This window comes from Cebus imitator, unplaced genomic scaffold, assembly GCF_001604975.1.
Source record: "Cebus imitator isolate Cc_AM_T3 unplaced genomic scaffold, Cebus_imitator-1.0 Scaffold15, whole genome shotgun sequence".
Taxonomy (NCBI): domain Eukaryota; kingdom Metazoa; phylum Chordata; class Mammalia; order Primates; family Cebidae; genus Cebus; species Cebus imitator.
The window spans coordinates 11,462,263-11,475,357 of NW_016107330.1; the positions used below are offsets into that span (position 1 = coordinate 11,462,263).

At 52.2% G+C, this 13,095-nt stretch overlaps 1 protein-coding gene across 7 annotated transcripts in view; it reads right to left on the bottom strand.

Annotated features, from left to right (window-relative positions):
• Positions 1 to 6,201: 6,201 nt before the first annotated feature.
• Positions 6,202 to 13,095, bottom strand: part of ECE1 (endothelin converting enzyme 1) — a 129,922-nt gene continuing 123,028 nt past the window's right edge. For all 7 annotated transcript variants that reach the window (XM_017506768.2, XM_017506789.2, XM_017506782.2 and 4 more), the window contains 3 exons: positions 12,499 to 12,689; positions 8,749 to 8,844; positions 6,202 to 6,807 (listed from right to left, as the gene is read on the bottom strand). In XM_017506768.2, coding sequence (XP_017362257.1) covers positions 6,631 to 6,807; positions 8,749 to 8,844; positions 12,499 to 12,689 — 464 coding nt within the window. In that variant the 3' untranslated portion in view covers positions 6,202 to 6,630. The remainder of the gene's footprint in view (positions 6,808 to 8,748; positions 8,845 to 12,498; positions 12,690 to 13,095) is intronic.

The following is a 13,095-nucleotide window of genomic DNA, read 5'->3' on the forward strand; positions in this document are numbered from 1 at the left end:
AGTAGAGACGGGGTTTCGCCATGTTGACCAGGATGGTCTCGATCTCTTGACCTCGTGATCCACCCACCTCGGCCTCCCAAAGTGCTGGGATTACAGGCTTGAGCCACCGCGCCCGGCCATTAAATGCATTTTCATTTTTGGATATTTACAACTTAGGATGGATTTATCAGGGCCAGGTGCAGTGACTCACAGCTGTATCTCAGCACTCGGGTAGATCACTTGAACCCAGGAATTAGAGACCAGCCTGGGCAACATGGTGAAACCTTGTCTCTACTGAAAATACAAAAAAATTAGCCGGGTGTGATAGTGTGTGGAGGCTGAGGTGGGAGGATCACCTGAGCTTGGGAAGTTGAGGCTACACTGAGCCGAGATTGTACCACCGCCCTCCAACCTGGGTGACAGAGTGAGACCCTGTCTTAAAAAAAAATGGATTTATCAGGACATAACCTCGTTGTAAGTGGAGGAGCATCGGTACCACGTCCTGTGGCTAAAGTAAACAAAAACAATAGCCCATTCAGGCAGGACTGTTGATGGTCCAGGAATTTCAGGAACGAAGGTTTGGGTCACCCCACCAGGCAAAGAACCATGACCAGATGACGTGCTTGCTGAGCGAAAAGGAAATATGGAAAGGGCAGTGGAAGACAGGAATTATAAAGACCAGCTCCAACCACATGACCAGTTGCAGAAATGAGGACAGCAATAACCATGACTATTTCTTACTTATTTCATCATGAATGTTTATATATAGATCAGCCAAATATTTTTGTTTTCTTCCCTCTTATTCCCTTATCATCTAACATAAGATGTATTAATAATAATGTAGGCTGGGTGTGGTGGCTCACGCCTGTAATCCCAGCCTTTTGGGAGGGCAAGGCAGGCAACTGCTTGAGGCCAAGGGTTTGAGACCAATCCGAGCAACATGGCAAAACCCTGTCTCTACAAAAAGTGCAAAAAAATTAGTCTGGAGTGGTGGTGTACACCTGTAGTCTCAGCTACTAGGGAGTCTGAGGTGGGAGGCTCGCCTGAGCCTGGGAGGTAGAGACTATAGTGAGCCAAGATCACACCACTGGCACTCCAGCCTGAGTGATACAGTGAGACCCTGTCTCAAAATAAGAAAATAATAGTTAACTTTTTACTATGGTATTTAAGTTACAGGATATCAAAAGAGAAGAGCGAACATTATCCAAGGGTTTTGCGTTTCTCCTGGGGAAGGGCTGGTGTTTTCGGTTGCATACAGGATAGTTGTATCATGTTAGATGTAAGTATGGCTTTGTTATTGTGTATATTTGGAAATGAAGCATGGTTCAAGAATATCAATGAGGAAAATTAAAATTCTTCCATGATTTCAAAAACATTTTTCTTTTCTTTTTTTTTCTGAGATGGAGTCTCGCTCTGTCACCAGGGTGGAGTGCAGTGGCGCAATCTTGGCTCACTGCAACCTCCACTTCCTGGGTTCAAGCAATTCTCCCGTCTCAGCCTCCTGAGTAGCTGGGATTACAGGCATGCACCACCATGCCCAGCTAATTTTTGTATTTTTAGTAGAGACAGAGTTCCACCATGTTGGCCAGGCTTGTTTTAAACTCCTGACTTCAGGTAATCTGCCCACCTTGGCTTCCCAAAGTGCTAGGATTACAGGCGTGAGCCACTGCACCTGGCTGACTCCCTCCTTTTAAAGCAAGGCAGGAGCAGAGTCTGGGTGAGTTTTGTCCCTGGCACGGGTGCCCGTGCAGACCGTCATTCTGTCTACCATGGGTACCATGGGATGTGAATCCCGGGTTAAGGCTTGGCTGAAATTTCTCCTCTCCAGTAAGTCTTCTCTGGTTACCCTAGCCCATCAGGCTAGGCACTGGTACATTGTGGGGTGGTCCCTTGAGTTACACATTGCTGACGGCCATCTACCCTCCAGCGTCCTTCAGTCTCCTGCCCATGTAGCCAACGGTCACCGTGCCCTGCTATGTGCTTGGTCCCCAGCCAGGCACTGGGCCACTGGAGACGGTGCTGGCACCTCCACAGCCCAGAGAATTGGGACCTCTGTGTCATGGGTTGAATTGTCTTCCCCCTCCAAATTCATGTCTTGAAGTCCTAAACCCCAGCATCCCAGAATGTGAACTTATTTGAAAATAGGGACAGGGTGTGGTGGCTCATGCCTGTAATCCCAGCACTTTGGGAGGCCAAGGTGGGCAGATCGTGAGGTCATGAGTTCAAGACCAGACTGGCAAACATGGTGAAATTCCATCTCTACTAAAAAACACAAAAAATTAGCTAGGCGTGATGGCTTGTGCCTGTAACCCCAGCTACTTGGGAGGCTGAGGTAGGAGAATTGCTTGAACCAGGACCCAGGAGGTGGAGGTTGCAGTGAGCCGAGGCTGCACCACTGTACTCCAGCCTGGGCTATAGAACGAGACTTTATCTCAAAAAAAAAAAAAAAAAATTGAAATTATGGTCATTGCTGATGTAATTAGCTAAAATGAGGTCATCAGGGTTGGCCCTAATCCAGTATGACTGGTGTCTTCATAAAAGGGGGAAATTTGGACAGAGATGGACATGCACGCAGGGAGAACGTCACATGAAGGTGAAGGCAGAGGTCGGCTGTTACTTTTACAAGCCAAGGAGCACCAAAGGTTGCCAGAAGCCAGGAGAGCCTGAACTGAGTCTTCCTCACAGTCCTCAGGAGTCAGTGTTGCCAACACCTTCATCTTGGACTTGGAGCCTCCAGAACTGAGACCACACATTCCTGTTGTGCAAGCCTCCAAGTCTGTGGTACTTTGTTAGGGTGGCCGTAGCAAATTCATACACTCTGATAGGAGAAGGAAGCCTGTGTGTTTCCTGATACTGACTGGGAGGGTAGGAAGGGCTTCCTAGAGGAGGAGATGCTGAGCTGGGCTTTCATGGCTGGGTAGGAGTGTATCAGGCAAGAACATTACAGGCAGAGCAAAGGACATATGCTAACCCCAGGAGGCACAGTGTACATCAGGGACTCTTCCTTGAATTCTTCTTTTTTTTTTTTTTGAGACGGAATCTTGCCCTGTGACCTAGGCTGAAGTACAGTGGCATGATCTTGGCTCACTGCAACCTCCGCCTCCCAGATTCAAGCGATTCTCCTGCCTCAGCCTCCTGAGTAGCTGGGACTACAGGAGTGCACCACCAAGACCAGCTAATTTTTGTATTTTTAGTAGAGATGGGGTTTCACCATGTTGGCCAGGCTGGTCTCAAACTCCTGATTTCAAGTTATCCACCTGTCTCAGCCTCCCAAAGTGCTGGGATTACAGGCGTAAGCAAACGTGCCCTGCTTTTTCTTTCTTTCTTTTTTTTCTTTGAGATGGATTCTCACCCTGTCACCCAGGCTGGAGTCCAGTGGTGCGATCTCAGCAGACTGCAACTTCCGCATCCCAGGTTCAAGTGATTCCCCCATTTCAGCCTCCCGAGTAGCTGGGATTACAGGTGTGCACCATCACACCTGGCTAATTTTCGTATTTTTAGTAGAGCCAGGGTTTTACCACGTTGGTTAGGCTGGTCTCAAACTGCTGACCTCAGGTGATCCATGTGCCTCGGCCTCCCAAAATGCTGGGATTACAGGCGTGAGTCACCACACCTGGCCCTCCCTGAACCTTTCTTTGACTTTCCCTACTGCCTTCCCTGCCCAAGCATCTGAGACCTGGAAACTCCCTTGCTCGAAGATAACAGAGAAATTATTTTTACCAGGAGGCCTCTTGGATCCAGGTGGTGATGTGCATTATTCTCACCAGCAGGGGGTGCTCACACAATCGTGCATGAAGGAAGGGTGGCCGGGGCACAGGTACTGAGTAATCTTCTGGCGTTTGTCAGGGTCCAAGGCTCCTGCTCTTGGGGGCAGGTGCACCAAGCCCTGAAGAGGCTAGGGTGGGCAACCCTGTGCCAGCCTCACAGGACATACAGCATCCTGGGAGGACAGATACCCAGACACATGGCCCTCTGTACAAGTATTTTATTTCAATTACAATAGTGCCACACCAAAACTACAGTAGCACAAAACATCATAATACAAAAAATAGATTCCCAGCTCCCAACCCCATGTCCACGCACCCACAGAGAAGCTGGCCTAAGGGGAGGGGTCTCACTTTATCTTCCTTAAAGCTCTGGAGTGGGTAGTGGCAGTGGCGGGGCGTCCATCCCTGCTGGGCCTGAGCCCTCTTCTCTCCTCGCTCCCTGCCAGCCGCAGCAGACCTGAGCCATGAGTGCAGTCTCCATCCCCTCAGGTTGCACTCCCAGCCCTGGGACACCTGCCTCTGTCCAGGGACTCCAAGCCCACGGTGCTGATGCTGCAGGACCTTCTCCCTCCACGTGGAAGGCAGGAGGGCTTGTGGCGGGGAGGCAGAGGACGCCATGGGTGGAAGAAGCCCGCCTCCATGTGGCAAGGACACAGCAGCCAGCTCCTGCTCCAGCTCCAGCTCCTTCTAGGGTTTCTGTCTCCTCTGCAAAGCTACCGGGACTGCCACATGCTGGGACCAGGGCCTCCATCTGGAATCCACTCTCGACACCCTGCACCAACTTGGAGGCTGACCCCAAGGTGGCAGGGCTGTCCCTGTGCTCTCTGCTTCCTCTTGGGCAGGAGGATTCCAGCTTCTCAGGTGAGGGGAGGGCACTGTCCAGGCAGGGCTGGGCCAGGGGGCCTGGGCTGCTGAGGTGGGAAAACCTCAGCTGTGGAGGGCATGTACCGCCTTGCCTCTGTCCCGTGGCCTGGCTTTCCCACTGGACAGCAGTGGCCGCTCCAGGTGCTTCCACTTGGTGGAGCCCATGAATCTGCTGTTGGAGAAGCTGTGTCGCAGGGAGGGGACAGACACCATAGGCCAGAGCGGGTTGAGGAAACTTCCCCTTACAACATCCCCTGGCTAAAAGCATCGCTCAAAGGAGAGTCCATCCATCTAGCTATTAAGCAATGTCTTGACTCAACCCAGAGATGGATATGGATGGCAGCCCAGGATGAGTCCAGCGGTTCCACAGCCTCCCGAAGCCCGGTGTTACGGACCTGCAGGCCAGAGCTCATGGGCAGCCGTGGGGGGCAGCCCTGCAGGCACTGGGGGAATGGGACTACGGCCTATGTTTCCATCAGGACACCTGGGGGCTGCACTGAGGAGCCAAGGGGCATCTAGGGGCTGGGGCTGCCTCCTGGGGGTGAAGACTGGGGGCTGCAGCCTCAGATAAGGCACTAGAGGACCGGTCCCAGGAGCCAGGCCCAGCCATGTGATGGATGATGGTGTTCAGAGGAAAGATTTAGGTCCCGCAGGAGGTGAGAGCTGTTTTTTTTTTCTTTTTTTTTTGAGACGGACTCTCACTCTGTTGCCCAGGCTGGAGTGCAGTGGCACAATCTCAGCTCACTGCAACCTCTGCCTCCTGAGTTCAAGCAATTCTCTTGCCTCAGCCTCCTGAGTAGCTGGAATTACAGGTGCCCACCACCATTCCTATTTTTTTTTGTATTTTTAGCAGAGATGGCATTTCACCACATTGGCCAGGCTGGTCTCAAACTCCTGACCTCAAGTGATCCACCCGTCTCAGCCTCTCAAAGTGCTGAGATTACAGGAGTGAACCACCACATCTGGTCTGTTTTCTCTTTTCTCCTTTCTCTGGAGAAGAGGGTTGGCCAGATAGACTCTGGCGTGGCTGGGCTGGGGGACTGCTGCAGAGAGGTAACTGGCCCCTGAGATGGACATGGGACAGCCCGAAAATGTGGGGCCAAGAGGGAGACACCTGTGGCCAGCAGTGTAACTCCGATGGAGTCTCACCCCGCAGGGCTCCTGCAGTCTGGATTCAGGGTGCTTGGTGCTCCCAGGTAGTTTTTGAGGGTCCTGACCTGGCCTCATTCTGCCATAGCCATCAGTCCCCTGCTGTGGCTTTGGGGATCAGAACTTCCCTGCTAGGGCTCCCACTGTTGGAGTCGGGACAGGGGCAGGCTAGCTGAAGGGGCAGTGCCCACGAGCTGGGCCCCCAGAGCTGGCTCTTCCCTCTGCCTGGCCTCCACACTTCTACTGGTCTCCACGCCTCTGCATGAGGTGACAGGAGCTGAAGTCACACATCCCAAGGGCTGAGGCAGCTCTCCGATTCGGAGACTTGCTCTGTGGCCCAAGGCTCCCTGCCTCAGCCCAGCCTCACAGTGAGTGGGGAAGAGAGAGAGTAAGTCAGCGGGGTTTCCCTTGTCCACAGGTTATTTAGAAAAACAGAACATAATAAATATACCAATTCTTTCCTTTAAAAAAAAAGTGTTTTAAATGCATTTTTCCCTGAAGATTTCCAGTGTATTCCGCAATGTTTAAAAAATAGTTTCCCCAAAAATATATCTTGAAAGCATTTGACACAGTGGTATTTGTGGTGTATCTGGCGCTTGTTAGCATGGGGCCCAGGCCTGATAAGCCACCAGCCTGACACCCGAATGCCCGCTGAAGGTGGCGCACGTGTGTGCCTGGGATGTCCATGTCTTCAAAGGGGATCAGATCAAGGGTCATGTTGAGAGCCAACACTACGGGCTCCATTCTGGCTGAAAACCCTCCAGTGCGGGGAAGCGGGGCCCTGGGTGGCCAAGCGGGCTGAGTAATGCCCTGGAGGCTGGACGGGGGGCTCATCCTCAGCCCCTCCATCTTGGCTGTCTCCGCTTCATCCTTACCAGACTTCGCATTTGTGAGGAGGGTTCATGGGTGAGCCAGCTGGGCAGCGGAAGTGTTCTGAGAACTCCTTGGAATTGGAGAGGGAGCCGATGACCCGAAAGCGAGAGGGGCTGTGGGGATCGGTGATGAGGCCTTCGTGGGAGCTCTCGGGTGTGCGGACGGAGCACCAGACCTTTGAAGGGCAACGGGGAGAGGTCAGGGTCACTGCGGGGCCCTGGAGCTGCCACATCACCCCGATTACAATAGCGGGGAGGCCAGGTGCAGTGGCTCACACCTGTAATCCCAGCACTTTGGGAGCCAAGGTGGGAGGGCTTCTTGAGCCCAGGAGTTCATGAACACCTTGGGGGACATGGCAAGACCCCATCTCTACAAAACATTTTTAAAATATCCATTAACTAGGTGTGGTGGTGCGTGCCTATGGTCCCAGTTCCTGGAGAGGCTGAGGTGGGAGGATCACTGCATTGGGGAAGTCGAGGCTGCAGTGAGCTGAGATTGCGCCACTGCATTCCAGCCTCGGTGACAGAGTGGGATCCTGTCTCAAAAAACAAAACAAGGCTGGGCGTGGTGGCACATGCCTGTAATCCCAGCACTTTGGCAGGCAAAGGCAGGTGGATTGTTTGTGACCAGGTGTTTGAGACCAGCCTGGCCAACATGGCAAAACCCATCTCTGCTAAAAATACAAAAATTAGTTGGGCGTGGTGGTGCGTGCCTATAATCCCAGCGACCTGGGAGGCTGAGGCAGGAGAATTGCTTGAACCCAGGACACGGGGGTTGCAGCGAGCCAAGATCAAGCCATTGCACTCCAGCCCGGGTGACAGAGGGAGAATCTGTCTCCAAAAAAACAAAACCCAGAAAATACAATAGCAGGGGAATGAGCCTCCACCTGATCCTGAGATCCCAGGGAGTCAGGAGGACTCCCTGAGTGGCTTGGGAAGAGAGAGTGGGCTGTGTAGGGTGGGCATGTGCCACCCCCATGCCCACGGCCTCTAACACAGCTGTCTCCAAACTGTTCTCCTCTGGCCAGTGCAGCATCTCTATCTGAGGCACCTGCATTTGATTCCATCTGAACAAAGGACTGTGTCCAAACACCAGTTGGAAAAGCCTGGATTTAGTCCAGATATCTCATTTCCTGGGCAGAACAAATTGTCTAATGGCCTGGTAGCTCTGAGTGCCAGGAGAAGGCTACCAGCTGAATGCCAACTGACAGGATGACCTGGGGCATCGTTTTTTTTTTTTTTTTTTTGAGACAGAATCTTGCTATGTATCCCAGGCTGGAGTGTAGTAGCATGATCTTGGTTCAGTGCAACCTCTGCTTCTGGGTTCAAGTGATTCTCGTGCCTCAGCCTCCTGAGTAGCTGGGACTACAGGTGGCCACCACCATGCCTGGCTATTTTTTTTGTATTTTTTCATAGAGATAGGGTTTCGCTATGTTGACCAGGCTGGTCTCGAACTCCTAACCTCGGGTGATCTGCTTGTCCTGGCTGCCCAAAGTGCTGGGATTACAGGTGTGAGCCACTGTGCCTGGCCAGGCATCTTAAGTTTAAGAAATCTCCGCCAGGCACAGTGGCTCACGCTTGTAATCCCAGCACTTTGGGAGGCTGAGGTGGGCAGATCACCTGAGGTCAGGAGTTTGAGACCAGCCTGGCCAACATGGTGAAACCCTGTCTCTACTAAAAATACAAAAATTAGCCAGGGGTGGTGGTGGGTGCCTGTAATCCCAGCTACTCAGGAGGCTGAGACAGGAGAATCGCTTGAACCCAGAAGGCGGAGGTTGCAGTGAGCCGAGACCACGCCGTTGTACTCCAGCCTGGGCAACAAGAGTGAAACTCCATCTCAAAAAAAAAGAGAAAAAAAAGAAATCTCTAGAACCCTCGAGCCAGAAGAGCCCTGAGTGGTCACCTCAACCTCTCATTCACCAGATCCAGGAATCCCTTCATTAGTACTCCTGGCCCTTCTGTGCATCTCTCTAATGACAGGGCAGATACACTGTGCACAGTCCAGTAAGTTAGGACGTTCTCAATCTGTAAGGAACTTGCCTTTTGGCTCTCTGGGCTCTTGAAACATCGAGATGGCAGCATGTACCATGTGTGGCATGGTTTCCTAATGGACTCACCTGTGCAAAGCCCAGGAAGAAGAGCTGGTTATTGGTGAGGCCCAGGGTGGGCAGCGTCTGCTCAGCCCCGTTCTTCTTCACCCAGTTCTGGTAGGCCTGGGAGGAGAGAACACCAAAGCTCAGGGTTCCCATGGCAGGTGGTGAAGGAGGGGACAGGTATGGAGGTCTCAGGGAGCTCCCCCATGTTGGGGCAGGGATCAGTTTCTGGAGATCTGGGCCTGGGCTCAGCCTAGGGAAGCCCTCTTCTTGATCTGCACTCATTCAGCCCTATGGCTTCAAATACCTTCTGTGCACTGATGGCTCTCACATTTATACCTTCAGCTCCAGCCTCTTCCCTGAGGTATATATTCAACTGTGCCAGCTGGACAGCCAAGATGCAGCTCAAACTTAGCATGGCACAAATAGAACGACAGGACCCACACACATACACACACACACACACACACACACACACACACACACACAGACACACACAGACACAGACATACACACAGACACACACACACACACAGATACAGACACACACACACACAGACACATATAGATACACACACACGGAGACACACACAGACACAGACACACACAGACACACACAGTCACAGACACACACACACACAGACACACATACACACAGACACATACAGAGACACACACACAGAGACACATACAGATACACACACACAGACACAGACAGACATACACACAGACACAGACATACACACAGACACAAACACACACACAGATACAGAGACACACAGAGACACATACAGATACACACACACAGACACACACAGAGACACACAGATACACACAGACACACAGATTCACATAGACACACACACACAGATGCACAGACACACACAGTTGCACACACACAGACACACACAGATGCACACGCAGACACACAGACACACACACAGATGCACACACACAGAGATGCACACACAGAGACACACACACACACAGAGACACATACAGACACACAGACACACACACACACAGACACACACACACACACACACACACACACTTCTTTCCCTAACACAGTCTTAATGGTACCACTATCCATCATCAGGGCACACACACAGACACACATTCCCCATCATAGTCAACGGTACCACCATCCATTGTCCCAGGCCCCAAACCCAGAATGCTGCTTCAATTCTTCTCTTTTTCTCAGACCAAACACTGACCACTGCTCCCCTTTCACATTGGTCTACCCCATCTCTTGCCTCGACAGCCTCACAACAGATTTCCAGTCTTCTGACTTAGGCTGATTCAATTCCATACCCCGCCTGGCAAAGCAACTTCAGTGAACCTCAGGAGGCAGGTGCCGGCAAACCTTTTCTGTGGAGGGCCAGAGGGTGAGTGCATTGGGCTTTGTGGGCTACCGGTCATCGTTGCAAGGATTCAATTCTGCTACTGCAGCATGAAAGCAGCCACATGGCCAGGTGCAGTGGCTCACGCCTGTAATCCCAGCACTTTGGGAGACTGAGGCGGGCAGATCACCTGAGGGCAGGAGTTTGAGACCAGCGTGGCCAATATGGTGAAACCCTGTCTCTACTAAAAACACAAAAGTTAGCTGGGTGTGGTGGTACATGCCTGCCTGTAATCCCAGCTACTTGGGAGGCTGAGGCAAGACAATCACTTGAACTCAGGAGGCGGAGGGTGCAGTGAGCTGAGATATCCCCACTGCACTCCAGCCTGGGCAACAGAGTGATACCCTGTCTCAAAAAAAAAAGAAAGAAAGAAAAGCAAAGCAAAGCAGCCACCACAGACATAGAAACAAATGGAGCCAGCTGTGACCCCAAGAAGCTTCACTTACAAAAACAGGCTCACAGCTAGATTTGGCCCATGGGCTGTAGTGACTCCTCGTTTTTGTTTTTTGTTTTTTTTTTTTGGAGACAGGGTCTCACTCTGTCACCCAGGCTGGAGTGCACTGACACAGTCTCGGCTCTCTGCAACCTCCACCTCCCAGGCTCAAGCGATCCTCTCACCTCAGCCGCCTGAGTGACTGGGACCACAGATGTGTGCCACCCTGCTCAGCTAATGTTTTTTGTATTTTTGGTAGAGACGAGGTTTTACTGTGTTGCCCAGGCTGGTCTTGAAGTCAAGCTCAAGTGATCCACCTACCTCGGCCTCCCAAAGTGCTGGGATTACTGGTGTGGCTGGCACCCAGCCAACTCTTGTTTTATTTTTATTTATGTATTTGAGACACAGTCTTGCCCTGTCACCCAGGCTGAAGTGCAGTGGCAATCTCGGCTTACTGCAACCTCTGCTTCCCGGGTTCACGCGATTCTCATGCCTCAACCTCCCAAGTAGCTGATTTTTATATTTTTACTAGAGACGAGGTTTCACCATGTTGGCCAGTCTAGACTTGAACTCCTGGCCTTAAGTGATCCGCCCACTTCTGCCTCCCAAAGTGCTGGGATTACAGGCGTGAGCCACCATGCACGGCCGACCCCTGTTTTAAAGGATGAGTTGAATCACGTCATTCCTCTATTTAAAAACTCTATTGTGTCTATCATAACCAGAGTAAAACCCAAGCCCCCTCCTCAGCCGACAGAGGCCTGGATTCCCTCCACTCTGCCCCGCCCTTCTTCCCATCCTTGGACATGCCAGGCTTGTGTCTACTTAGTGGCCTCTGCACTTGCTTTTCCTTTTGCTGAGACCATGTCCCCAGCTTTTCCCAGGCTCTTCCTCATCATTTAGGTCTCAATGCAAATGTCATACCTCCCAGAAGGCCTGCCGTGGCCAGTGTCCCCCCATTATTCCTTAATACTGAGCCCTAGTTTATATTTATCACCTTACCAATAGCTGACATTATCTTACAGATGTATTATGTATTTATTTGCCTCTCTTCCCCTTCTAGCTGCCACTAAGAGTGTAGGCTTGTTGAGAGCTGGATGAGCTTCAAACACAGCCCTGCTGGGTAGAAGATTCTCAATACATTGTCACTGACTCGTGGACTTTAAGCAACCTATCCAGTGTTTCTGGGCTCAGTTTGCTTATCTGCAAAATGGGGATTATCATACCTAATTATAAAGCTGCTGGGAATACTCCAAGCCTGGCACTTAATAAGGCTTCAATAAATGACGGCTCTATGGATTTCCGCTCTTATCGCCGTGGTTGGGAGGAAGTCCTGTCTGAATCTCTCTAACAGATGCGTGCTGTTTTCTCTCGTGGCCTGTTACCTCTCACAGCTGTCTCGGTGAACATCTCTGAGTGCCTCTCTGGGTCAGGCTGTGTCCAAGTCGTCTTATCTTCCCAACAACCCGATAACGCAGGTGGTAGCTACTCACAGCCAAGTTAAATTAGGCTCAAGGAGGTTCAGTGACTTCCTCCAGGGCCAGGACTTGAACCCAGAACTGGCCCCATGACCAGTGTTCCTTGCCCTGGCTGCTTGGTCCCCAGGAGCCTCCCAGACCCACTGCCGACTGACTTGGTGGTGGCTTCCCCTGCAAAGGTGGGAACAGGCAGGCTCTTCAGGCAGGTCCAGCCTGAGCCCCTTCCTGTATCTCTGTCGGGCCAGACTCAGAGCACAAAGCCTTCTGGTACCAAGTTCTGTGACTGAGGCCTCCACGGTCAGCCTCTCAATTGGTCCTCACCCCGACCCCTTTCGCGGAAGAGGAAATGGAAGTGGGCAGGGCTGCTGCGCTGGCCCCAGCTGTCCGTGACGATCCTCTACGGACAGGCCTCTGGATGGAGCCAGGCCCGGGCCTGGGCATGTGTGGGGAGAAGGGCTCTCACCCGATAGGCCGCCTTGAGGCCCCCGTTGTCGGCGATGTTCTCCCCCAGGGTGTGCCGCCCGTTCACCGGCTCCCCGTTCACACTGTAGTTGCTGTATTGCTCCACCATGCACTCGGTCTGACGCTTGAAGGCCTCCACTGATGAGTTCTTCCACCACGGCCGGAGGTTCCCGTCCTTGTCATACTCCCGTCCTGTGGGTCAGAGGGAGGCATCATGTCAAGGGAGGGAGTGGCAGAGCGGGGACCTGCTGCTCCTCCCCGCTCCCGGTGAGAAGCGGTTCAGTTTCCACCCTCATCCTCCAGCCAGCACTGGGAGAGGTCTCTGTGAGTACCGAGGGACGTAGATGGGGTGGCCGGTCAGAGGCAGGAGAGGATGGAGGAGGGGGATCCAGGGAAAGCCCCAGTGTGGCCCAAGGCTCAGCAGGGCTTGGTTTGTTTTTTTCTTCTTCTTCTTTTTTGTTTTTTATTTTTTGAGACAGAGTTTTGCTCTTGTTACCCAGGCTGGAGTGCAATGGCGCGATCTCGGCTCACCGCAACCTCCGCCTCCTGGGTTCAGGCAATTCTCCTGCCTCAGCCTCCTGAGTAGCTGGGATCACAG